The sequence below is a fragment of the Anas platyrhynchos genome, chromosome 4 (genome assembly GCF_047663525.1).
Source record: "Anas platyrhynchos isolate ZD024472 breed Pekin duck chromosome 4, IASCAAS_PekinDuck_T2T, whole genome shotgun sequence".
NCBI classification, from domain to species: Eukaryota; Metazoa; Chordata; class Aves; order Anseriformes; family Anatidae; genus Anas; species Anas platyrhynchos.
This window is the reverse complement of record NC_092590.1, coordinates 74,022,695-74,048,834: the sequence shown is the minus strand read 5'-3', so window position 1 is coordinate 74,048,834 and position 26,140 is coordinate 74,022,695. Positions and strand designations below refer to the sequence as shown.

General features: G+C 47.9%; 1 protein-coding gene across 2 annotated transcripts; it reads right to left on the bottom strand.

Moving 5' to 3' along the window:
• Positions 1 to 1,190: 1,190 nt before the first annotated feature.
• On the bottom strand, positions 1,191 to 23,677 carry SMYD1 (SET and MYND domain containing 1). Of its 2 annotated transcripts, XM_005023290.6 has the most exons (10): positions 23,234 to 23,677; positions 14,505 to 14,681; positions 13,304 to 13,517; positions 11,667 to 11,797; positions 9,994 to 10,032; positions 7,067 to 7,259; positions 4,444 to 4,536; positions 3,802 to 3,965; positions 2,806 to 2,974; positions 1,191 to 1,631 (listed from the first exon to the last, which is right to left on the bottom strand). In XM_005023290.6, the coding sequence occupies exons 1-10, from the start codon at positions 23,368 to 23,370 to the stop codon at positions 1,473 to 1,475; spliced, it is 1,476 nt and encodes a 491-aa protein (XP_005023347.4). In that variant the 5' UTR covers positions 23,371 to 23,677; the 3' UTR covers positions 1,191 to 1,472. The 2 variants fall into 2 exon arrangements, with proteins under 2 accessions (XP_005023347.4, XP_005023349.4); XM_005023292.6 differs by lacking the exon at positions 9,994 to 10,032.
• Positions 23,678 to 26,140: the final 2,463 nt, after the last annotated feature.

Below are 26,140 nucleotides of genomic sequence, written 5' to 3'. Positions count from 1 at the left end.
GTTCCCTTGTTGTCACAGATGTCCTCCACCCCAACAAGTGCTCTGCCAGCCCCTTTCTGGCACCAGCATCCTTCCTGGGACATCCCAGTGGGTTGTACCCACACGGCTTGGTGGGTACAGGGCCACTGAAAGGGTTCTCTCCCTTTTTCTTAAAGATTTGGCCAAAGTGACCACAAGGTGATTGGTAGGGCCAAAAGATGGGGTGGTGGAGGGTGGCAGATGCCTGGGGACAAGGAAATGTGGGTGATCCTGCATGGAAAACCGCCCTGGGGTAGGGACCAGCACTGGGGGACTTCAGGCATCCCATCTATCCTCTTCTCCCAAGAACTCCCAGCCCTACAGGCTCTGGTCACCCCATTACCACCCACCCCATCCCTTCCCACCAGCAGGAGGGCCTCAGATGGTAAATTGGGTTACTGGCACTGAACTCCTTCTTCTGGGCTGAAATTTTGGGTATTCTCTGCTGGCAGGAGAGGCCAGCACTGGTTGTGCACGGCAGAGACTTTCTCATTTGCTGCTGGAGGCTTTGTGAAGACCTGGATTTCTGACAGGCAGGAGAGAGGAAATTCTTCCTTCTTAGCTGCCTTTTCCAAGCCCTGTGCTTGGAGGCTGATTGGGAACTTGCCTGGGAAATGGGTGTTTTCTGGTGTGATGGACCTGTCTAGGATGGTGGTCTCACAGCCACTCAAAGCTGATGTTAGGAAAACACCACCAGTGCCTCCACACCTCCTTCTGCAGCCCATGGACAGATAGAAGGACTTAGCTCAACAGCACCTAGGGAGCGTATGTTGGTCTCCAGCAAGCTTGTCTTAGAGCTGGAGAGCATCAGCAAAAGCTCTGAGAAGAGGAAAAGCCTTGTTGTGGTTTGTTTTTTTGTGTGCGCGTTTTTTCTTTTTTTCCTTGCTATTCTGCTGAGGAGCAGGTAGGGATTTTTAGTACCTGTGTCAGCTGCAGAATAATTCTTCATCTTTTTTTTTTTTTTTATCAGAAAAACATCACTTTCCACAAAATACAATCTCAGCCACGCTGCACTCAATGCCCAAGACTCTTTTTGGAATCAGCTTCCTACTTCTACCATCCCTTGGCCAACCACCCATAGGCATCAGTGGGAAGAAGTGATGTCATCACAGGGAAGTGATGGAAAAAATATTTCAAAATAAACAATTTTAAAAATAACCAAGGACTTCAGGTTCAGAGCGAAACAGGCTTTCAATAAGAATGTAAATAATTTTAAAACAGGCTTCTTGCTTGGATTTTTAATGTTAGTGGTAGAAAAAGGATGTTGCTTCTGCCAAGAGCTCCTCTGCTTTGAGCCCTCAGAAGATTTTTCAGGCCTCTCCCCCAGCAGGTCCATGCTCTCAGACTGGTGCCACTGGAAACAATCCTTATGGATGTGTCTCGTTCATAGATCACGTTCCCCAGGTGCCACAGGCAACAATGCCCCACAGGCATGATTGTTTCAAGCTCAGGGTCTATTCCTTCTTGTGGAAGAGGCTGGGTGCGGTCTCGTTGCTGGGTTCAGGCATTACTTGAATCTTTTGGTTTTTGAGGGCAGCTTCCCTCATCTTGTAGTACATGAACTCGTTCTGCTGGAACATGCGCAGCTCCATCTCCGTCTGGACACGCATGACCTGAGGGACACAACATGGGGGATCTCAAAGCAAGTGAAAAAACCCTTTCAAGTGAAAAACCCTTTCCTAAGGGTTTTGGGACACCTTTTCCAGGTGTCCCAAAAGCAGGACCAAGGCTGGCTGGACACAGACAGAATTTACTTTCTCAGTCCTGGTTGCCTGTGAGCCATGAAGGTGAAGAAGACATCAGTCCTTCCTGCACCCAGCTCTTCTGCTGGGAAACTTCATGCTCCCAAACATCCCTGGATTCACCATGAGCAGTCATTCATGGTGCTGCATTGTGGCATAGGTTCAGAAGGGATTTTAGGAAATGTTTTTACACCTGTGAGTTTCTTCAACCTTCTTTAGGAACACAGAAGTAAGCATGTGTCATATATTCACTATTTTCATCCTGAAGAAACTGGAAAGGGAAATGGAGGTGCTGGAGCCTCACACCCTGATATATATATATATATAGGCAAACAGCCAACAGATAGTTTGGCTTCAGGCCTAAGATAATTATTTTCCTGATGACATAAAATTGCACTAAGATTATAGCTCTGCTGTAACGGGGACTAAGACATCGATGAAATATTTCATTTGGTGTTGTGTAATTTTTTTGGCTAATAAAGGAGAATTCTGTAAAGCCAGCAGGTCACAGTGGGTGAGTTAAAGGTTAAAGAAACGATCAATCCCCAGATGCAATTGTAAGGAGTTCATCACAGCTGAGCAGATACAATTCCTCAGGGATCTGCAGGTCTTGGCCCTAAGCTAAGGTATAGATCTATTGGTCATTTGAGAATAAAAATGCATTGCAGCCCAGAAGGACTGGGGAGGGGTAAATAAAGAAGAATGGTCACCAATATAAGATGGAGAATATTTTGGTTGGTAAGCTGGGAACAGGCCCCATACGTAATCTGATATAGTCAAACCGTAACGCCATCCATCTGGGAGCAATGCAATCAGGCTGTTTGAAGAATGGGAGCCTCTGTCCTTGGGCACAGCAGTTTCAAAAAAAGATTCAGGGGCTCACTGGCTATTTTTAATGCATGTCCTGGTGCTGGGTAAAAGCTATTTTTCAGGGATTAAAATTTCCACTAGGAAGGAACGTGCATTTTCCAGCAGACTGTAACATGATCATGAATGGAACTGTACCGAGGTAGATAACAGAGACAAGGGAGATCCTGACACCTACCTCCAGGTCTTTGGTAATGGGGTGGGAAGGCCCATGGGTTATCAGGAGGATGGCATAGGCTTTACAGATCATGCCGTGCCCGGCTTCGATGAGGCCAGCATGCCAATGGGTCACTCCTGCCCGCATCACAGCCATCCCCAGCTGCGCGTTGTTGGGATGGTATATTTTCCTGGAAAAGCATTGAGTAATTTTAGTTCAGGAGAGATCTGAGTTCCCAAATGTTTGCCAATGATGTGACACGTTTTCCAAAGAGCGGGCTGTGTATTCAGGTGGATACCCTATTGAATTTGGTGCCAGTGAAACGTGCAGCCCCGCTTAAAAAGGGTCAGTAGGACATGAGTTACACAGGGACACGAGATGTTGTGAAAGAGGGTGAACAACCTGCAGACAGTGTGAGCTGGACATCTGGATTGGAGAATTGCAAGGTTTATCACTCCACAGGATTTTGGCACAGACAAAACCCAGACCTGACCCTACAGCCCAGATGGCACAAAACATAAAATCAGAGATTTAATGAAGGCCTAAATTGAGAATGCAATAGTCATCAGATTTTCATTAGCCAAGGCCCAAATCCAGATATTCAAGGGGCATCTTGAGTGACGCTCATTTGACACATTTTATCATCTCTTTTATCTATGACTTCTCCTTCCTGCAGGTTGCAGGGGAACAGACCATGCCCTGAAGCAATGGTCTCTTTGTCCTGCACCCAAGCTCTGTGCTTTGCTACCAGGGCAGCCCTGAGATGCTTCTGAACACATCAAAGAGGCTAATGAAAGATGACCCAAACCACCTGGCAGATACAATTCAGTAATTTGAGGTATCTGGGAGCTCTTGTGCATTTAGGAAGGGGCTCTCTATCTGCTGATATAATCAGGACCAAATCCAAATGTCACTACTGCTGTCCTGGTGGGAGCAGACTAAGAAGATAATTTCTGTAACACGCTGCCTAACATTGCACAACCACAGAGAGCTGCTGAAAGCAGGGCAAGGCCATACATGTAGCCATCCACCATCCTCTTGGCGTAGTCAGCTGCTTCCTCAAACATCTGGAGGTAGGAGAGCACCTCAGAGGCGATGCTGAGGATCCTCAGGAGGTAGAGGTTCGTGTCCCCCAGCACAGGCTCCTGTTTCTTCAGGCAGTCACGGCACAATTTCACAACCTACATTCAGGGGAAGCAGGGAAATAAAGCCAGAGCATCATTAGCCTGAATCTGACCCCCAGAAACCTGTGTGTTGTGTGGTCCACACCAGCCCTAGAGGACAAGCCAGGCTCTGTGAAGGCTGGGGAAGATAGTATATGCTTTTATCTGTCCAGAAACATCAGTCTAACAAGATGATTGGGGCTCAGATCATGCCCTCATGAGGAAGATGTGATTATACCCCTCATGCCATCCACCCAACCTCCTACCACGCTTGATGCAAGGAATGCTCCCGATCGCCCCGTGGGGCTGCAGACAAGCACTGCCCCATGTCCATCTCTCCTCTGTGTTGTGATTCCAACTGCCTAGAGGGCAAGAGGCACTTGGGGACATTCAGGTTACAGAGATGGGGCTTTGTTTCCCCCCATAAATCATTGACTCAAAGAGGGGCGAGACCTGCTGTCCGTAGCACTACGTGTACAAAAGCACGGGGACTCACCTCGTGGTAAACTCCCTCTAGGCGGGCCTTGTTGATCTTCTCCAGCGTGTCCTTGGAGAACTGGATAACCTCCTTCACCGTCTCTGCAGAGGGCTGGGGACAAAATTAGGAAACCTGGTGAGGAAAACCCATGGTTTCTGCTGCTGGCGGGGTTTGCTGGGTGCCTCCTCAGGCCTACCCAAGGCCTGGCCTGAAACCACCCCATAACCAAACTCAGGGGTGAAGATCCTACTGGCTTCAGCAAGAGCACGGCTGGGCCACCATCAGGGCAGCAGCCATAGACATCTGGCATGGATCCTCAGTTCTTTCCTCTGCTTCTCTCCTCTAGAGAAAGGACAGAAGCAGCCCTGCTACCAGGAGGCCTCATGAGACACCAGAGAGGCTGTGAAAATGGGAGAAGGTGAACAGCCACCGGTCAGTGTGTACCAGGCACCCCTAATGCCTGGAATAAATGAGATGAAACGAGGTGGAATAAGGATAGGAAAGCTTATATTACTAAATTTTACCTATTCTGCTCTCTTTAGATCTAAATATCCCATGACAGTTTACTTCAGATTTTAGTCACATCCAGAGAGTGAAATGTGTTTCCCCATATACCTCAGAGACGTTTGGATTTCACCGTGGATTGGAAGACATCCAGGTATGATGCACATCCAGGCATGCCTGACCAAACACTAACCAGCCCCTAATTAGCTGCCCTCCATTTCATGCTGAAATATAAAATACCTTTATCCAGCACCGTCAGGTATCCTCTGCTTTTCTGAGCTGTTCAAAGCTGCATCTTCAAACTTTTGAAAATTTAGTGCAGAAGAAAACCAGTAACTTTTCAGAACTATAGGCCCCATATGTTCATGGACGTGTATATATGTGTTATGATTTATTATTCTATATTATTAGACAGGATCTATCACAGCTAATCAGATCGTAGCAGCTGTTTGAGCAGTGCACGGGGTGTCCTAGTGGCCAGAGCACTTTCAAAGGCAATGTTAACGTCAGTGCAGATCTGCTCTGCTGTCTGAGCACAGACTCCCAGAATAGGCACTTTCACAGCACTTCCACAGCAGCTTTATCTATTAAAACCCCTCTCCTGCATTTCCTAGCCCCCTAATCCTGTTGCCATCATAAACAATGCTGCTCTTTGGAAGGGGTGATGGACCAGAGGCCGGAGCGGCTGCTGAGGATGCGAGGTGTCAATCCTGCAGACATTCAGGGAGCTTTTTCCACGCAGCTGTGAGCTCTGCTGCTGTCAGGAACGCGAGCCTGGGTTTAGGGAATGCGATACAGCCAGCGTGCTCTGCGGGTGAGCTCAGTCCGGATACTTATTGTTCAGGAGGGTATTTTTAATAGCTGAAATCACGCACCTGGCATAATTACAAGTTGTTGTTGTTTTTTTTTTTAATGCCAGCTTTAGATGGTGGAGCACACGTATCAGAAAGTGCATGTGTTCCTGCTGCACTGCAGGGCACCTGGAAGGATCACAAAAAGGGGACGCTACCTCACAGGAGGTGTTGAGATCTTCCTGAGAGCGGGGCTGGGATTCTTTTATGCAGCCCATAGCAGGAGCTGTTTGAGAATACTTCTAGGAGAAGTCAGATGAAAGGTCTTCTACCTCTGCGACAGCTTTACATTAAATGTGGGGAGCTTCAGTAGCCAGGATTAGCTCTAAAATGAAGCTTGATAATTTGGAAAAGGGATTATATATCGATGTCTTTTGCAATAGCTTGCTTTTTGTAAAGCTTCCAGGAGTAGAAACCCCCTAAACTAAAACTGCCACAGATTAAAAATAATAATAATAATGATAATAATAATGCACTTATATCCTTGAGCAGAGGAGTCAAAAAGGAGATTTTACAGCTACCAGCATGCTCAGAAATTGGAGCTGCTGGCCAAGCAACATATCCTAATGCCGACAGCAAGACACAGCCCTCCCACTCAGTGACTTGCCAGGCCTCCAGAGAAAACACAGGTGACTGGAAAATGAATGGGCCAACACACTAATTCTTCCCAGTAAGTCTGCCCAAAGCAGCCATGCACAGAGGAATGCCAGGGGAAAGATCAAATTCGCTGTGACCGGCTGGTGAGATGAGGGCTGGAGGGTCAGATTGCCACCTTCCCAGAGCCAGCGTGATGGTACATCTTTTACAAATACCACAGCTTCAGCAGGGCCAGTTAGTCCTGTCATCATGAATTATAGGTATATATATAATACATATATATATCAGAATAATATATTATCCCCTGTTCTGCTGTTCAAAACTTCAATTCCATTCAGCTCCTCACAAAAAGCCCAATCTAAATGTCAACATTTTTCTCCACTCTAGACCTTATTTTCCAAGATTTTAGCATGCTGCCTGTTGCTGGACTGTTAGGTTAGAGTTAAGGGCAACATTTGTGGGCTTTTTAAAACTGAAAAGCTGTAGGTACGTTGCACAGTAGGGACTAAACCAACCTTGCACGGTGCGTTTGAGTTGGCATTGCGCTCAATAATGTTTCAGTTCTGACCTCATTTTTCACATTAGCACTCTTCGGGCTTCTGCCAAAACCTGCCTCTGCTGCTCCTGGGTGTCCCCAGGCTGTGGAGGAGACGGAACCACCTCTGGGTTTGGGCACCGCAGGGCCATACCTTGTTTTCCCCCTCCTTCACCGCCAGCATCAGGTCGTCCTTGATCTGTTTCTTGCAGTGCTCACAGGTGCAGTCAAAGTAATACTGCTTCTTCAGCTGCTTCCGCCGCTCCTCGCTCACATTGAGGAAATCCACGTAGGACACGGTCAGCTCGTCCCCGGGGGAGATCTTGCTCAGTGCCCGCAGCTCGATCCTGGGTGTGAAGAAGGCAAGAAAAGGGCTTGGAGAAGTGAATGCAGCCATTGAGGCACCGGGGACAAATCCTGCTAACAGCCCTTGCCCTAAGGTACTGCTTTAGCAATGCAGGGATGTGCAGCAGTCAGTTAACTGAATAGGGAGTGAAAACACAGCCACACCAGTTTCTCCTGCCCTTCTGCCAGTCCCTGTCTGGGATACACTGGAAAGCAGAAAGTGCTCCATTCAGGGTGAATTGAGGGGTACATTTAGGCATAAAATCTTATTATGATTTAAGGGATCTTGCCAGAAGAGAACCCTGAGATCAGAAGTACACGACGAGCCTTGCAAAGTGCTGAGTTTGGACTTTGGGGCTTTTTTAAGCGCCGCTTGTGTTCTGCTTGCACATCCCTGGCCAGACTCCCAGATCCCAAGCCGGGCTGCTTTCGGTATCATTTTCACTCAGAAAAGCTCAGAGATGTTCCCGCTGGGTGCTGGAAAAGCCCTAACCCTTTTCGTGCATCTCTACATAGACCCTTAGGAACGGTTCACTGGGAACGGTTTATTTTCTATTATAGCCCATTTGATCCGATGCCTACTGCCAATATCAAACACAAGGAAATCACCAAATCTGTTACCAAACCAAAATCCACGGCAAACCCTTGCAAATTGACAGGACTTTGGAAGGTCAGATCTTTGCATCTGCCTTTATTTCAACTCTTTTCCCTGTAAAGCATCTCAATGCCCTTGCTGTTCATCTCCAGAAAGAGAAATGTCTCAGTTACTCTGGGCCACCTCTCCACCTCAGGGTCTGGATAAGCACGTAGGGCTGAAGAATTAACCCAGAAACACCCCCTGTGAGTGGCGTTTCCATACCCATCTGCTTCCCTATCTTCTAGTGCCTTGCTCTAGGGCTCATCCAGAAGCCAGGACGTTTGTATCAGCTCAGCTCCGTGTTTTAGGAGAAGGCTCTAGGCGATGCCCAGCTGCCTAACCAGGACGAGGAGCTGCTTGGACTGAGCACCATGGCAAGGCTGATGGCTAAAAGCAGGGCAGTGGCACATCAGTTTCAGGACAGTGAGGCCACCAGGATGGGAGTCACCCAGGGGTCTTCCACCATCGGTGGCCTGATCCTGCTGCACCCTGTGGTATGTTTTATGCAACCAAGGGGGGTTGCTGGCTCCCACCTGAACACGAGGTCCTTTAGGACCAGTGAAGGTCCAAAGTGAAGGTCCAAAAACATACCCAGGTGCATCTTCTGGGTTGGATGCGGGGAACTTCTCCTGCATGATCATATTTCTGTAAAGGCACTGTAATTCCCATTAGGAAACCCTCAAGGGGCATACCTCTAAGTCTGTCTGCTGTGCTAAACTGCTGTGAAAACTACTCTTTGAGGATGGTCTTGACCTTCTCTGGGCGTTAGCTCACATCAACAGCATATTCCATACTAAATTTATCACCGAACATGTCATCATCACGATGGGCAGCTATCAGTTCTGCCCTAACCACGGGAAAATGCCCCCGGGAGAAAGGTGCGACCCGCTTCTCCAGGAGAAAGTGCACAAATCAGAGCAGTTTCCATCCGAAAGTTACACACAGAAACGTTCCCCTTCACACTTAACGGGATCCTCGTTAACGTTAGTCATGCAACCAGAGAAGCAGAAGCAAGCCTTGACTTTTATGATGCCCCTGGTAGTCTAAGCACCGTAGGTGTATTTTAAGCCGTGATCCCTTGGGTCGAGGGGATTGATAGCGTTTCGGACAAGCCTGGACACAGATGGTATATTTTAAATGCTACAGTTAAAGAGACACTGTCGGCCGAGATAGCTCCTCAGACCTTGAAAGGTGTGGGCACGGGCACTGCGAGCTCAGGGAACTCAAAGCTCAGGAATAGGAACCTTAATCAGAAGTAAAACTCATCTGCCCATTTTTATGGTCCTCTTTGTAATGCTCTGAGTCAATGGTGAGGAAAGGCACTGCGAAAGTCTTTCGCCTCTGATTTGAGGAAATTGCCTGCTTGTTTGAAATTGAAGTTTAAAGACAACAGTGTCCCTTTAACTGGACTGACTATAACATACCAGGTGAAGTGAGATAAGCAGAAAATTTGTGGTTTTTTTTTGTTTGTTTGTTTGCACATGTTTTAGTGAATTCTTCATGAAAAGAGAAATGCTCAGATCAGGTAACAGTGGCATCATTAAAGGTAAAACATTAATCAGGCATTATCATAAAAAAAGAGGGATGAAGCCTACACCTCATGGTATTGCTATTGTAGTCAGTGCATTCAGAGGGCACTGTCTGTTGCACAAGAAACGTGGGCTGTTTAGTATGTCAGTAATGCAGCCATTTCCCATCTCGTAGTACGCAAGGTTTTATTTTGGGCCGTGTAAGATTAGCGAGACCTTGCTCTGACTTTCATGCTCTCGCTGCGGTCGCTGGGGGGTGAAATGAGAAGTGGAGGGGAAATACTGAAAGGGAGGGAGCCACGGGAAAGGTTGGAAGGGAAGGGAGGGAATTTGCAGTCGGGGAGGCATTACTGCTATTGTTTTAATTTACCACAAAATGCAGAGTTAAGTGAGGTTTGGGTTTAGTGGGGCTTTACACAGGGGAGGAATAGAAGTTTGGAAAAAGGAGAAGGTGAAATTGTCCACAAACGGAGGGCTTTTGGAGCTGCTCAGTGCTGTTTGCAGCTTCGTTAACACAGGGCATGAGGGTATGGGGCGAGGGGAAGGACGATGCTCTCAGGAGTGACCCACCTCATCTGTGTGTGGAACATTGATCTTACAGCCTCATGACTGAAAGACAAAACAGACATCTGCAGTTTACACGGGTGCAAGTACAACGAAAGGAACTGGGCGAACTGGGATCGTCTGGGCTGGGGGTGATGGGGCTCCCGGCGCTTGGCTCGTGTCTCGCTGCGTGAGGGCACAAAGAGCTCTGCTTTTCCTCTACAGCTGCTGTAACCCTATCGCAGCAGATTCGGGGGACAGCTGTCCTGCACTGTGATTTTAGGAGTGCTGTCAGCCAGAGGATGAGCAAAACCCATTCCTGACATTTGCTGTTTGGGGCTAGTTCTCCTGCACAGACCAGAAACATCACCACCACCATCAGTACTCATGCTCTACAAAGCATAGCATGAAATGGAAATTAGATTGGGATATCAGAAACGAGGGGTGTGCAGTGTGATGAGTTTAGTGGCTCCCCAAACCCGGGATTGTGCCCTGTGCATTGTTTGAGAGCTCAGCTCCTGCAGCAGTAGCTGCTCTTATCACCAGGTTTCCACAGAAGGACAAGAAACCTGGCCAGTTGCACAACCCAAGCAGACCGTTGAGGTTTATTCAAGTCAGCAACAGGCCACATGTGGGAGCTTATAGGGTTTTTTGGCTGTGAGAACTGAAGTGTGCAAGCAACACACTAATTAAAGAAGAGGAGGCTGCGGAGTCACCTTTTAGGCTCAGCATTGAAGCTTGCTGAACACAGGAATTTATAAAATCTTAAGACCCAGCAGAAAATGTTGATGAAATGCTGTGGCTGTGGAGTTTTTGGCAATCAGCTAATGTCTTGCACCCGATGCACTTGCTGGATCAGCAATGGTTTATGCCCATTCTGGCCTGGGAGGAGGCTGCAGAGGGCAGAGCATCCCTCCCATCCCTGCCCCAAGCCCTAAGAGCAGCAGCCTCTGCTCCCAGCTCTGCCAGGGCTTCCCTGCATTCCCCGCCATGCTCTCACCCTCTTCCCATCTCACACGTCCTGCAGATGTTTCCTTACAGGGTTTGGGTGGCAATGGGGAATGCACGGCACCTTGGAGTATCCTGCACTCGCACATGACTCAGTTTGCAGATAACAGTCACGTTTGCCATTAAGAACCCGTTGCTAAATAGTTAATCAGTAATTAATAGAGATTGTATGCTCTCACAAGGATGAGGACTTGTGTTAGAGATGGCTATAAGCACATCAGTAACAGTGATATAGCTGACTGCAAGCTTTGGTTATGAAAAACTCTTGGACTGTGGACTCAATATAATCTTTAATAATTCATTAACCAAAACTGTTCCTTAACTGTTTATAAATAAAACTTCCATTAAAGTGATCTAGTCAGCTACTTACCACTTTATCTGTCTATTTTGAGTCTGATTTCAAGACGCACGGGGAAAATTATTTGCTGGTTTGCTGGATTTGAGGTCAAGCCCTGCTGATAAGTTGTGTGCATTTGCTTGGTGCCTCAATTTTTTAAATAACAAGGAGAGAAGAGAACAGCTCCTCTTTAGAAAGAAAATCCTGTGGGTTTTTTGGTTCTGGACTACAAAAGGAAACGAGAATGAATAGATTTTCTGGGGCAGGGATCTGGTGCTCTGGGGTTAGCAGTCTGTTATGTGAGTTGCCTGTTAGGATGCATCCCCGCTGTGCCCGAGGGAAGAAACCCACTCACTTGCCGTTGTTGAAGATGACAGTACAGTTGGGCCAGCAGTCGTGGTTGGCTTGGCAGAGGTTGGGGAAGATTCCTACACCAACAGCTTGCAGTCCTCTTTGGTCGCTGAGGGTGAAGGCATTGCAGTTGATCTAGTCCCAAAACACAGGCAGGAAGAAGCATTAAAGGAGAAAAAGTTGAGCTCAGCTACACTCAGGATGTCTCGGCTCCTGCTGATGGTTAGGAGAGGTGCATCTCTATCATCCCCAAACTTTAGGGAGAAAGAAGCATTGCCTATAAGATTGTTGTAGGAGGTAACTGCAGAAATGACATCTTTATTTGGGATAAAGCATCAGAAGAAGACATGCGATGCAGGACTCCAGCAGATGGACCAGCTCAGAGCAGGGCTGAGTAATGCTGCAGAATACTGCAGCAATATTCATTCAGGATGCTTAAGATATATTTTGTCTGACCGTGCTTTGCTTTCCTTATATTGGCTTTCTGCAGATAATTCAGGAAAAGGCCACAGGAGAATGAATTTGAGGCAGAGCATTTGGAGAAAGCAAAGTTCATGCTTAAAAATCAGGAGTCAGTGTCGGAAATTAACTTTGCATTCAGCCTGGGCACACGTCTGCTGGGTGGCCCCCAGAGCTGACAAAAACCAATTGCAGCAGTTTGGTATGAGTCCCAGGCAATGAATTTTCAAAATGATTACTTTGGGGTGACGTATATACCAAGAATGAGTGGTTATGACTTTCTGTACCATACATTGTCACATACCAATTGTTTAGGGAAGAGTTTTGAGCCACAAACGTAAACAAGTAAAGAATTTGCAAAAAGCAAGTACGATAGGATATACCAAAGGAAATCATTAACTCTGCTGCTAATTGCTTTAATCCCTTAATAGTTTTATTTCCTTTCTTATCTAACGCTGTGCTTCATCCAAACTGCCTTACTGCTACATGGGCAAGCCGTGCCTGTCGCTAGCACGTGGCTCTCCCTGTGCCCAGTGGGCTGGATTTGCTCTGCGGGGTGGGTACCAAAGGATGCTCTGTGTCCCCCCAGGGGAAAACGATGTCCCATGGGGTTAGCACAGCCTGGGATATGCCAGTCTGTGCCAGGGCTGCGGGCAGAGCTGCTCAGCCTGAACTGGCCTCGGGGAATTTCCCTCTCTGCTACACTTAAGACAAAAATGTGTAGTTAACATGTTAGGAAAGGACATTATGAAGTATATTTTGTATATTTTATCTACTTATATATATATATGCAAAAATGTAATGTATACGATATATAATAGACTAATGCATATACTAAAATGGATCTTCTATATACTACTTAAGTATACATATTCAAAATATATATTTAAACAGATTTTCTTAGCTCTTAGGTGCAGGCTTGTACCTAGTGGGACTTGTGATGCTGGTGCAGCACCTGCAGTTAAGATAGCCACTTGCCTGCATGTTTAGACAGATGAAAAATCCAGACCTTGACCTTGCCGTGCTTCAATTTCTCCACGTGAGTGCAAATGGGGAGTGTGGCAGTATTCATTAATTAAGTCAGATATCATCAAGGGTTGGTATGAGACTTCCTCTGGGCACCTGGCACAGCCCATGGCACTAAAAGCAGCCCCCCTTTGCCCTCCCAGCCCTCGGACATACCACTCCAAATATGTGGGAGATGTACTGCATGCCGAACTGCTGGCTCTGGGGTGGCCAGAACTCCAGGAAGCTCTCCACGTCAATACGGAGGTCTTTCTTCTCCTCCTCGCCAAAGTTTTCCACGTGGTTCTGCAGGTCATCGATGGAGACCAGGCAGCCCTCCGACAGCCCGCTGCCTTCCCTCTCCATCTTCCACATGATGCGAGCTGCCAACCTGGCCAGGAGAGAGCCCCGAGCACCGTGCACCAGCAGAGCCAGCTACGTGCTCCTCCAGAACAAGGACAGGGACGGAGGGACACCAAAATTTATTTTAGGGGTGGGAATAGGACGGGTCCTGCATCTGCTGGCTGGTGGCTGGCCCCATCCAGGAGTTTTGAAGGAAAGGAAGGTGTGGGGTTTTTCAGTGGTGTCTCTGTTCTCATCTGAAGTGTTACAGGCCCCATTTCCCTGGGGATTCCTGTTATTTTCCTACCAGGACGTGAATCTAAATCAGTGTATCCTGGAGGCAAGCTGGGGACCAGCCCAGCTCCTCTCAGCCTCTCCTGGATTTTCCCCACCTCCTAAACTGCCCAAGGTGGCTTCGCCTCACCACATTCAGCTGCAGTAGAGTTTTTGGGGCCCAGCACCAAAAAAAAAAAAAGTCACAACCCTGTCACACCACAGATCATCCTCCAGATCCCCAGCCTGTGAGCTCAGGGATGCTTCTGGCCTTCCCCAAAGCAGCTCCTGCCTCCAGCCTACCCAAGGCAGGACACCCAGCTCTTCCTTGCCACCTTTCTTATCAATATTTACAAATACCTGAAGTGTGGGAGACAGAGGGATTTGGCCAACCTCTTTTCAGTGGTTTGTGGGGACAGGACAAGGGGCAATGGCCACAAAATGGAGCCCAGGCAGTTCCGCACCAACACGCAAAAGAACTTCTTCATGGTGAGGGTGACGGAGCGCTGGGACAGGCTGCCCAGGGAGGCTGTGGGGTCTCCTTCTCTGGAGATATTCAAGGCCCGTCTGGACACCTACCTGGGCAGCCTGCTCTAGGGAACCTGCTTTGGCAGGGCGGTTGGACCCGATGATCTCTTGGGGTCCCTTCCAAGCCCTACAGTTCTGTGACTCTGTGGTTCTGTAATTCTCCCAAGGGACGCCCCATCCTCTCCCATCGCCCCCAAGGCCTGTTAATAGCCCCGGCCCTGGGTCCAGCTCCCACCTGATGTTTTCGGTGGGTGCCTTGCCGTGCCTCTTGATGGCGGAGCACTCGTTCTTGTGGTTCAGCCAGGCGGCCCTCTGGCAGGTGCGGTCGCAGTAGTAGGCGAACTTGCACTGGCCGCAGCGGTGGAGCCTCTCCTGGCGTTTGAAGCAGGTGTGGCAGATGACGTGTGTCAGGCTGGAAGGACAGAAGGACACAGGGGATCATTTCTTGGAGATATGGGCAGCTCCACAAGCAAGGGTCCTGCCCATGGGGTCCTCCCACCCCACAGGATGGACCCCCAGCCATTTTGGGAGGACACAGAAACACCACACGTCGTTTAATCCTTGTCCACTTGCACACTGAGGTTGCTTAGCTGCTCGGCTATGCCAAAGAGGCAAACATTTTGTTTAAAGGAGGAACGCAATAAAGCTCTCAGCCCTTCTGTCTGCAGCTCGTCTGCTCCTCCTCAGCACCGCCGCTGTGAGGAGGGTTCTCGGCCTGTTTTTCTTTCCTGTCTGGCCCATGCTGAAGCCTCAGCCACCCACGTGCTGGGCAGAAAGCAGATGCCTAATGAATCTCCTGCTCAGGCGAACGTGAAGAACAATGTGAAGGCAGCGAGCCAGCCTGAGAGCTTCATCTGTCTGCAGAGCCTCCGGATTTGGCTGAGCTGGAACCCATCCCAGGCCCTGCATCCCGCATCCTGCAGGGGCCGTGGCTCAAAACAGAGCAGCAACCATACAAATACGCATCCAAAACAGCAGGACACGGCAGCACACAGCTCCAGGATGGGTGGGTTTGGGGCTCTCCTGGCCCCGGTGACTCCAGAAAGATGCTTAGCATGGGTCTGCGGATCCCAGGCAGGCTCCTGGAGGTTCAGCAGCCCCTAAGCACGACTGCCAAGGGTCGAGTGGATTTTTAGCTGCCCAAGGATAGAAAAGCAGCACCAAACAGATGAATACAGAGGAAAGATGAATTCTCAATAGCTCACTGGGTGGGGTAGGACATGGGGCGGACTGAAATACTGAGTTTAAGGAGCCGTACTTGCATTTATGGCCACCATAAGGTTTTTATTAATACATCCAAGGGATCACAGATCATTCAGGCTGGTGCTGAGCTGAGAACATCAGTGATTTAGTGCTGGTCGGTGGCCCAGGATATGCCACCCATAAACAGCAAGATGACAAGTACAGAGCCTGTGAGGATGTGCTCTGCTCTCAGGGCATGAAGTACACCTCCCTGATTAGTCTGGCATTAGCTTTAGCACTGTGCTCTTCAGGCCACTTCAAGCTGTCCTGCAGATGGGCTGGTGATGCACATTTCTCCTTCAAATCCCAAAGCTTGACGTGTCTTTCTCTGGCCAGCAGCAAGTGCTGCTCTCTGGCTACTCCAGCTCCTGTGGTTTATTGTGAGTTAGACAGCCACGGGGCAGCCGGAAAACAGCTTTCAAAAGGAGCAGGTTTCTTCTTTGGGGGTGTCAAAACAGGATTTCCAAGAAGCATCCTACAATTGTATGTATGTAACTATAACCAAGGGGGAGGAATATATCAGAGGGCACAGATGAAAGCTAACCCAACATTCTCCCTCCAAGAGTGCCCAGGGTCCTGGATCAAAGGGAAACTTTCCCCGTGTGCTCCATTTCACATGCCCAGATGCTTTATCTTGGCACTTGCTTTTTTGGGAAGGAGGAGGAGACCCTTTGGGACTTTCCCCTTGCTGCTACAGCAGGCTTTTCCCTTCCTGATCTGCTGCCCCCCAAAATTAGCTTCTCCAGCAACTTCACGCTTCACTTCTGCCTCTGACCAGGCTCAACAGTAGGGAAGAATTCAAATTCCTATTGCTTAGACACTGCCAGCCCCAGAAGGAAAGCTCTCCTCATTGCAGAAAGCCCACTGACCACTGAGGTTTCATTGCCAGGGGAACATTATTGCCCACCGCAGGGAAACTGAGGCACGAGGAAACAAAAACTGTGTTGGGATTCACACGAGAACACTTTGCCACAAGGGGGAATCAGCCCCAGAGCCCCAGAGTCCCAGTCACAAGACCGTCCTGCCTCTCCACTCTATATACATATATATAAACATATGTATGCATGTTTATATCTATCCCAGCACACTTAAAATGCATTTTCATTCCTCTGGCACTATTGCACGAGCTGCTGACACAACCCACCCCGTGCGCTGGCTCTTGCAAGATGAAGAGGGCCATGGATTTAAAGCAGGATGACCTGCAGCAGGCAGCGCCACGTGTAAAAATGAGGTTTGGGAAATGATAGGAGACGTGCTGGTGCACGGAGAGAGCCCGATGCAAGGCAAGCAGTCGGCACGGGGCAGGGGGTTGTGCGTGTCCGGGGAGGGGGATGCAGCCTGCTCCGTTAAGTCAAATGGAAGAGCTGGGAGGTGGTGAAAAATGCAAGGCTGGGCTCTGTCAGCTGTCAAGTCAGGGGGGCAGAGAGGTGCAAGAGAGATTACGCTCCTTGTAAGGCAAAGGAGAGGCAGGGAGCTGATAAAACCCGCAGGGTTGAGCTGTGCCGGGAAGCACGGGGAGATATCTCCTGAGGGGAGCGGGGCTCCCTCCTGCCACTCACATGTTTTGGGGGCAGTCAGCAAGTGAGCAGGCAGCTAAAGGATTCTCCCTGCAGGAGGAGAATATGGTGCAGCAGAACCCCTGACCACAAATAGGGGCTTATCTCCCCCCGGTCCCCTCTCTCAGAATGAAAAAATGCCAAAATATTGTCTCTGCTTTTTGCTATTTATTGTATAGGGTTTCCAGCGTTTCCAAAGCTTTCCTAACTGGGGGAGCTTATTGCCAGCCCTGGAAAGCTGTCGTTTCTGAGGAGATGCAGAAATGCACCCCCCCCAGAAAAAAAAAAAAAAAATGTTATACAAGATGTCCTGAGGAAGCAAAAGAACAGCTCTTACGGCAGTGACACTGCAGATACGATTATTCATAGTAATCTGCGTAGGCTGGCAGGTATAAAAAATAGCCCATTTCTCACAAAACTCTCATGAGATCCTCAGCTTTCAGGAATGGTTTAAAAAAAGAATGGATGTATTGGTGATGTGCCAGGCCTCCAGGGGCCTACTCTTAGTGCTGAAATAAATAAATAAATCGGGAGACACAGGTACTGGAGCCCCCTTGCCTAAATCTTCAACAAACGTTGCTCAGTCACTGCCTGGCCCTGTAAGCACCTAAATCACCCAGGTGGAGTCCTGCAAGTCCCTGCTGTGCCAGAGGTGCTCAGAGACAAATGCCCTGAAGGCAGATGGCAAAATGGGACTCTCCTTTGGTCCCAGGGCTTGACCTTATGACAGGTTCTGATGCCATCTGTCCTAGAGGCAGACAACACCAAAGGCTTGCGGTGGTCCACATCTTCCTCTGTTATCCCCTCTGCAATAGTTAAGGTACCCCAAGGGCGTGGGGAACCTTAACTGAGGTTAAATCCAATCTCTCCTTGGTCTATGAAAGCTTTTCTAGCTGGCTTGGGAAGTGTTTAACACAACCAAACATTACGGTTATATCAGCCTTCATGTATCCAAAGGGGGCCGTTCCTTCATGGCCAGGATGCTGCACAGCCAGGCAGCTCTGAAGGTTCCTGAAGGGATGTGTGGCACCTGCCCAGGAGCTCTGGAGGTCTGAACCTTTAAAGACTCTTTAAAGAGTCTTTACTGTGCTCCTTTGCTTTAACACAGGTACAATCAGACTGCTTTTTGTTGTGCCAGTGTACGTCATGGCCTGTAGGGTGACCGCCGGCCATTCATTCACTGCCTCACTGTGCTCATGTACTGTAGATAGTGAGAACATCTTTATTTTATCCTGGCCAAAAGCAGGATCTTCCTTAGCACTGTGATTTCTTCAGCCCATCCCGGCCTTGCCAGGTCAGGGATTTAGGATGGACTTGGAGGGCAGATGCCACAGGCTGACTCACCAAATGACTTTCTGGGGAGCCTCAGGTTTCCTTGGCCTCTCGTCCAAGTGTCAGCAGAGCTGAGCTCTGCGGGGCTCGTGAGCTCTGGTGTTACACGGATGAGACACACAGCTACTCCTGTCACAAAAGCAGCGATTCAATAAGCCAGCCAACTAATGCAAGAGGTGACAGAGCACTGTTAGCTACACCACGGCTCCCCCAGGCACGGCTCTCAGAGCAGAAGCAGCAACCAGCTCCAGCGACTGCCTGGATTGGATTCAGATGCATTCGGATCCCTCGGACCTGCCAGGTCAAAGGGCTGAGCACTGCCGTAGGAAATATATTCACCTCGCCTTTGAAACATGCCCGAGGCAGCTATCTGCCAGCCGTTTCACACCCAGCCCCCAGAGCATCCCATCTGCTGGAAAGGCAAAGTGAGATGGCTGCAGTGCAAAGGGACAGAGGAGGAGCTCGCAGAATAGCTGCTGGCCATGCTGGGGAGCTCACAAACTATTCAAAGTGAGTTTATTCTATTCTGTACATGACAGATGACACACGCAGATGACATAAATTACACCTAAGTCCACCTGCTTCGTATTTATTATTGGCTGGCTAAGCATCCCTCTCCTCAACAGCTTGAAGAGGACAGCAGAAAAATTGCCCAAGGTGTAGGCAAAGTCAACTTAGCTTTCAAGGCAAGGTCTTAACACATTAAACCCAGCAGTCTAAGGAAATCCACCCACCCCTTCAGCAGGGAAAGAAGAAGGGAGCTATTCAATACTCAGCTTCGCCTGGAGATACTTGTAACGGTGAATTATCAGTGCAAGAAGAGCTTTGCTCCTTTAAAAGTGGGGGGTTGGAGCTCAGTACTTTTATCTTCAAAATGCCACGGATGACACATCGTAGTTTATCTGATTTGAGTGAATGATTTATTTTAGAGCTGTTTTAGGCTTTCTTATTTTTAGCCTTTCATTACAAGCTTTCTCAGCCTCATTTTAAAGAGGTGTGGCTGTGGTTTTCTTTCAAAAAGCTGAGTTTTCTCCCCGGTTTTACTTAAGCTTTTGAACTAGGAATAAAAAATCAAAGCCCAGGGAAAAAATATATAAAAATAAAAATAATTAAAAAAAGGAATATGATCACATTAGCTCTCAGTTTTTATTGATGTCAACTCAAAAAAATTGCTTCCATAATACCTTCAGAGTCATATTATTATGGAAAATTTTGCATTCCTTATATCCCTAGGTCATCCCAGCTACATTAACAGAGCTCCCCACATTTCCCTTGGAAAATGTCTGCTTCATACATCACTCATCAAGCAGATCTCCGAGTGATCTTGGCTTTCTACCACGTGGCACTGTTTACCTTGACTACTCTCTCTCAAATCCCACTGGGTAAAAAGCAAACCCCGCACGAGAAGGTTGACAGAAATATATCGGGCCTCCCCCTGCCTGTGGGAAATGTAAACTCTTACAGGTTTGAGAGCCAACGTGCATGCTAGAGGAGAAGGTCACATACTGTACATTGAGGCCAGGCAATGGGAATGTCACCGTCCCGAGGGGAGCTGTGAGGAAAGGAGACCTTTCAAAGAGAGAGGGAAGAGGGAGGGAAGGATTAAACCTCAGCACATAAGCAGAGCACAAGAACAAGCTTTAGTTGGAGGTAATGGCCAACCAGGGAACCATGGTGTTAAGCAAAATGTTAGCTTTGAGATGAGCTGGCTGATGTCTGTAGGAAACTTCTTTACCTTCACTGTGAGCTTGCTGTACTTTTGGACCAGAAGTCTCAGGCACTGATGCTCAGATGACTACAACTGGGTTGAAAAGGACAGGTCCCCATAAGCTGCAATGACTGAGGTCCCTGGGACCTTCAGGGGTTTCCATGGTGGGATGCAGTCTGCAGGTTTAGACACCGCATCTGTGCCCTAACTAAGCAGAGATCCGGTCAAAACACTCAGTGGGTCTGGAGAGCCATTTGGCTCAGCAAGGTAGGTGAGCCTGTCTTTGTAGGAGAGCTGCTCGTGCCCTTTGACCACCTTAGTGGAATCATTTTCCATAGTATGGCCACACCAAGAAAACAATGCTGTACCTCTGAAGAGCTGCTCCCACTAATCCAGAAAAGATGCTGTGCTGCCACACTGCGTGCAGTCACACAGAAGATTGCAGTGTGGTCATTACAGGATTACGGCCATCAACATAAATAACAGACAGAACTTGCTTTTCACCAGCATAAACCGGGGCTCCACATCCACCCTGTGACCAGACTTCCCATAGAACTGAGCTCCTAAAATAGCTGCTAAGTACAGACCAAATTTTCAAAGCGCTCTGCACTCTTGTGCTTCCCTCATACGCAAGAGAAAGCTGAGCTCTGTGGAAAATCGAGTCTCCTATTTGGCAGGACCTCTGCCAAAAAACTGAACCTACCAGCCACTCATATTTGAATTCCCTTTCCATAACTCACAAACATGCCGCTTTCAGCAAGAGACTGAGATGCTGACGGTAATTAGGATGACAGACTGACTTTGGGTGTCCCAGTGCAGGTTGAGCACCTTTTCAACAGTGTAGGCTCGATACCAATTTAGGACCTGGAAAAAACACATGGAAAAACAGATGCCTCTTCATTGGACTCTTCACCGATGCAACGGTGACAGCAGTTCTCTCAGGGCAAAACCACCATGGCTAGTGGGGATTTACTCTTGCTGGTGCCAGGAGGATCCAGGCTGCCCTTCTATTTATTATTTCCAATTCAATTGGAGTTATATGCAACTGAACACCCTGGGGCAGTGGTGTAAGGTACCTTCAAAACCAAAGCCCTGTGTGCGTGTGAAAAAACGTCAGAACAGTTTTCATGAGAAAAAATGAACGCTCCCTTTATATCTCAGGCCCAGGATATCCCCTGCTGAGTGCTAACTGAGAAGTATTCAGCTGGCAATGCCTGCTTCAGAGATTTGGGGAATGGATTTCACCACTGACACATACAAAGTGCCCTGCGATGAAATGTGCCACAGGAGGGTGAGAGCCCGCTGCTATTGCAGGGCAGCATGAAGAAGCAGGAGAGAGAAGAATGACTGAAACCATCCCCATCCTCTGCACTCGCAGAGGAGATATGTGTTCACCTCCTTGCTGCTCTGGTAGTTAAAAAACCACAGGCTGGCTAAGAAGAGAAGCACATCTCTCCCCTTCCGATGTTTTCTGTTGGAAATCTAAGCCTGGGCTGCTCTGTGTGCGTCACGCTCACAACATTTCAGGTAGAAGAACAGAAATTGTCAACCAGCAATCAAAAGGCAGCATGTTTTCAGTGATTTAAGTAGTATTTTTAATAAGGCATATGAGAGAAATCATCATTCATAGGAGCTTCTGAAGCAATATCACAGCAAGATCCCAGCTAGTGACACAATGAAAGTATGAGAGCTAGAAGGACACCTCAAGGAGAGATGCTTTTGTCACTAGCTACTGTAATTGAACTCGGGGTTAAGAATTTAAGAACTTAATATTTTAAAACAAACAAACAAAAAGACATTTTAATTGTGAGCTCTTTAAAAGACATATTAAAATAAAAATTAAAAACAGTGTAATTGTTGCTGTGGCATAGATTCACAAATATGTTCATCCACTGAGAGTAAAAGGGCAAGGAAAAAGTGAATGAAAGACGAAAAAAATCAGTTATTTCTTCCTATTTGATCCCTAATTCTCTGCTATTGCCAGATCACACAGTAGCACATACCAGCTGTAGCTGTAGCACTTCACTTAAACGCTCCAAGATGACCAGCGTTAAAACAGAAGTATGAGCTCTGCTTGAATTGCAGACTCCATTAGCAGAACTGATTCAGCCAGGGAAAGCCCAGCTGGGCAGGATCATCTACTGCCCTAGTTAGTGTGCAGAACATTTGCTAAAGGCACTGGTAATTTGGGAAAAAAAATTAAAAAATGGGACAAATTCTGTTCTCGGTTACTGCATTATAAGGCTGAACAAATTCCATTCATGTCGGAGGCTCTAAACTAAATTTATTTAGGAGATTAACATAGAAATTGTCTCTTTGTGTCGTTTAGCTTTCAGGCTAATTAAGTGAATTTTCCATCGATTTGAAGGGCAGAAGTGGGTACCTACCAGCCACTGCCACTCCAGCAGTGCGGGTTGGATGAATGCTGCTCATCCTTAAAATGAGCAGCAGAAAAGAAAAATGCACCTGCACCAAAATTTAGCTTCAGGCTATATCAACATGTACAAAAGGTTAAAACTACTCTCACGCAACAGTGAATGTAGAAACCTGCCTCCAGTTAACTTAGCAAGTCAGAAATATAAAATTACTTGAAGAGAAGCAACACCACTTGCAGATCCCCAGGAGCCTCTAGTTTGAAGATAGCTGGCTATGAATTTCTGTGTAGGGATGGGGGGGGATAACACACGTGAGCACAGCACAGTGTAACTCACTTTTATCACCCATTTTACATTGGAGGCTTCAGCAAAGCCTGTCTGAGGTTGCTGGAACTGAATTACACGCGCTCCTGGCAGCTCACTGCAGTGTAACGTGGGTCCAGTTTCGTGAGACACCAAGCACTTGCAGCTTTCACAGCCTTTGGTAAAAGCTGACAGCACTGAGCACCTTGCAAGGTCACATCCTGGAAGAAGATTGTGCTTTATTTAAATTAAAAAAGCAGGTCTGAGCCCCGGGAAGGATATTCACTGCAAGCTATGGATGTGACTTTAAAGAAGTGCTTCTGACTTCCCTTCACGCCCCTCTCTGATGCTATCCAGACACTTTCAAACTTCCACCCGCCCAACCAGATGACATTTTGCATCAAGACAACTTTCGATCTCGGTTTTTATGAGTACTTTTCCCTCTTACCTATCAAAAACCACGGCAGCGTAGGCTGGCTCCGCAAAGATGACATCCCCGGGCAGGAATTCCTTCTGTGCTTTCAAGCCCCTGCCTTTGCCTTCAGACGTGAACACTTCGACTGACTCCATTCCCCCTTTAGTCATCCCCGGGACCCCCAGGGTATCTCAGGGCTAGCCAAATCTCCCGTCACTCCTGTCAACTTCGTCTGGCCACAGGACCACGCTTATAAAAGGGCTGGCCTACCCCCACCCCCGGCCACACCGTTTCCCATAGGAGGGCGAGGGGGTGGGCGCAGGAAAAGCAGGAGGAGAAGATCTCCCGTGCGATATTGGCAGCCTAGGCAGGGAAGAAGGTGCAGGGCTGGGTCTTCTGCTGCATTAGGAAACCCCTCTCCAAAACCCACGTTTGGAATTGTTGCTCCCAGCCACGAGCGGTTGTGTATGTTAGGACTCGGGTTAATTTATCCGCTCCTATTGGGGAGGGAATGTATTCTCTTTGCAGGGTGTATTTTTAGCAACCACATGTTTCTGTCTCTCAGGAAGCAACAGCTGAGACAGTGGGACGGGGAGGGCTGGTATGCATATTTCTGACCCCTTCCACTGTCGTCTGGCTTTTTCCAGAAATTAAACAATGCTGCTTTATTTTTACCCTCCAGGAGATGGACGGCATATTTAGAGGCAGGGAGAGCAGAGGAACTTGCGCCCTGAAATTCTCTGCCTCCTCCATCGCCACTGGAGCCTGGAAAAAAGGACATCGCTTCCCAAATGCCGGTGGTGAGCACGCAAAGCAGCGAGGAAGGAGCTGGAAGGGCAGCAGCGGTTTGGCACGGGCTGCGGAAGCAAGCAGAACATCTTAGATATTTGCACAATTTTGGATGCATTAATCTCAGAAATGGCAGCACATTTGAGGGCTCTCCCCACCTCCAGTACTCAACCTTGAGAAGAGAAGGAGGAATTTGACCCACCATAGGGTAAAGGAGGGTGGAGAGACAACCAGAGAGATAATGCCCATGAGAACCCAGTCCCCTTTTTGCCCTCTCTCTCCAGCAGCTAGAGCATGTTCAAGGTGATGCAAAGGAAGGCCTCCATGTGTAACAGTGAGCCTTGCTATGGAAACTCAACTCAGCCTAGGCTGTCATTCAGCATTTATTTTATCCTTTAACAGCATTTTGTGTGGCTGGTTCTCTACCATCTCAGCCTCCCACTGCTAGGAAACCTGATTCTGTTTCCTCATGGATCTCTAAGCACCATACAGACATCACTGTTTGCAAACCTCTTCCCACACCTCCTTGCCGCACAGAAAAACCTATCTGATTAATAGATAGTGAAAGCAAGGTGCAGAGATGTAAGGAGGATAATTCCTGTGCATCCCTAGACTGCAGAGGACTCGCTTTACCTAACCAAGGCGGAGGGAAGTATTGTCCTCTTCAAGACAGCCTCAGAACTGCTCAGCATCTTCTGCTGAAAGCTTCTGGCAATTTTCCTTTCCTGCAGATGAAGTATGGTATCGCGCTGCAGCTCAAATACCCTCTGTTATAGTTTGCCCGAGTGTGCCAAGCACAAACGATATCAATCCAGAGCTCCATAAAGTCAGGGTGATCTGGGTGCTCATGTGGTTATTAGCACCGTTCCCCAAACAACCAGCCTGCTCCACTCCTATTGAGGATGGCCAGAGCTGTCGTAGAGCTGTCAGCACAAACCTCGTAGCATTTACGCTGTACAGAAATGTCACTAGCGGCAATCAGCCACTAAAAGCAATTAGAATTTTAGTTGCAATCATCTTCTGCTGTAACACATTGTGTGATGTCAGGATGTGCTGGCCTCACCTGTTACCCGTGTTTAATTCCCCTGGGCATTCAGTGCCTTTTAGATACATATATTCATCAGTAGTGCTTTAGCACCTCAAAATTAGGTGCAAAATTGATTAGGAATGTGGCTATGCTGAAGCCAGTCATTAAGCACAGTAAACACACACAGTTTCCAAATCTCAGAAAACAAATATATATATATATAATTATATCTTTACAAAGTAGTAAACTAAAACCAGGAGACCAAATTCCTCCTAGGGCAGACTTACAATAGAGTGGTTCTCTGCATGGACAGCCACCATTGCATTCAGTGCAATGTACCCTCACTCCTTCACACTGCCAAAAAACATGTAATTGAGCAAAAATCTCATTTCTCTCCTTGCAGCCTGGTGAATGCCATGGTGGTGTGCCCTCAGCTGGGTCGTAGGGGAGATCAGACATCCAACTGCACATCACATCTGCCTGGGAAATTCCCATCATTGAAATCATCGAAATACCACTAGGCCACAGTTTCATGAACAGCTGTGTACTAAATACAGTGGTAAAACTGTCCATGCAAAGAAGAATCACTGGGAAAGACGGAGAGGGCCAAGAGAAGCTGTGAAATGGGGTGTCCCAATTAAACACCTCTTTGGAGCGGTGGCTGTACTTTCAACCCCTTGGAAACATGACATATGAAAACCAGCTGGAAAGCCAGGTCAATTTTGGAGTACTGAGAAAGACAGGCCCTTAAACTGTTAATTATTCTCTGCTTTGGATATATCCCTGGCTGGTGAGGGTGAAGGGATGAGCGCCCTGTCCTCCTACCGGGAGAACAAACAGCACCATCTACTGCCCTCTGAGCATGTATCCAAATCAAAACGTTATCAAATTTAGTCCCTGCTGAACCCTCTGCCTTGCAGCCTCCGCTCAGTGCAGAGCTGAACACAGCCCTCAGACAAGTTGTGAATTCGAAGGAAAAAGAGAAATAATAATAAGAAAGAAGAAATAATACTGTCCTAGGCTGGTTGTGCTTGCACTCATCCTGTCCAGCTAATTGCTGGGCTGCAATTATAATTCTGCTTTAACATTGATGCCCTGCAGGGTGAGGGTGGTCTCGCAGTAGC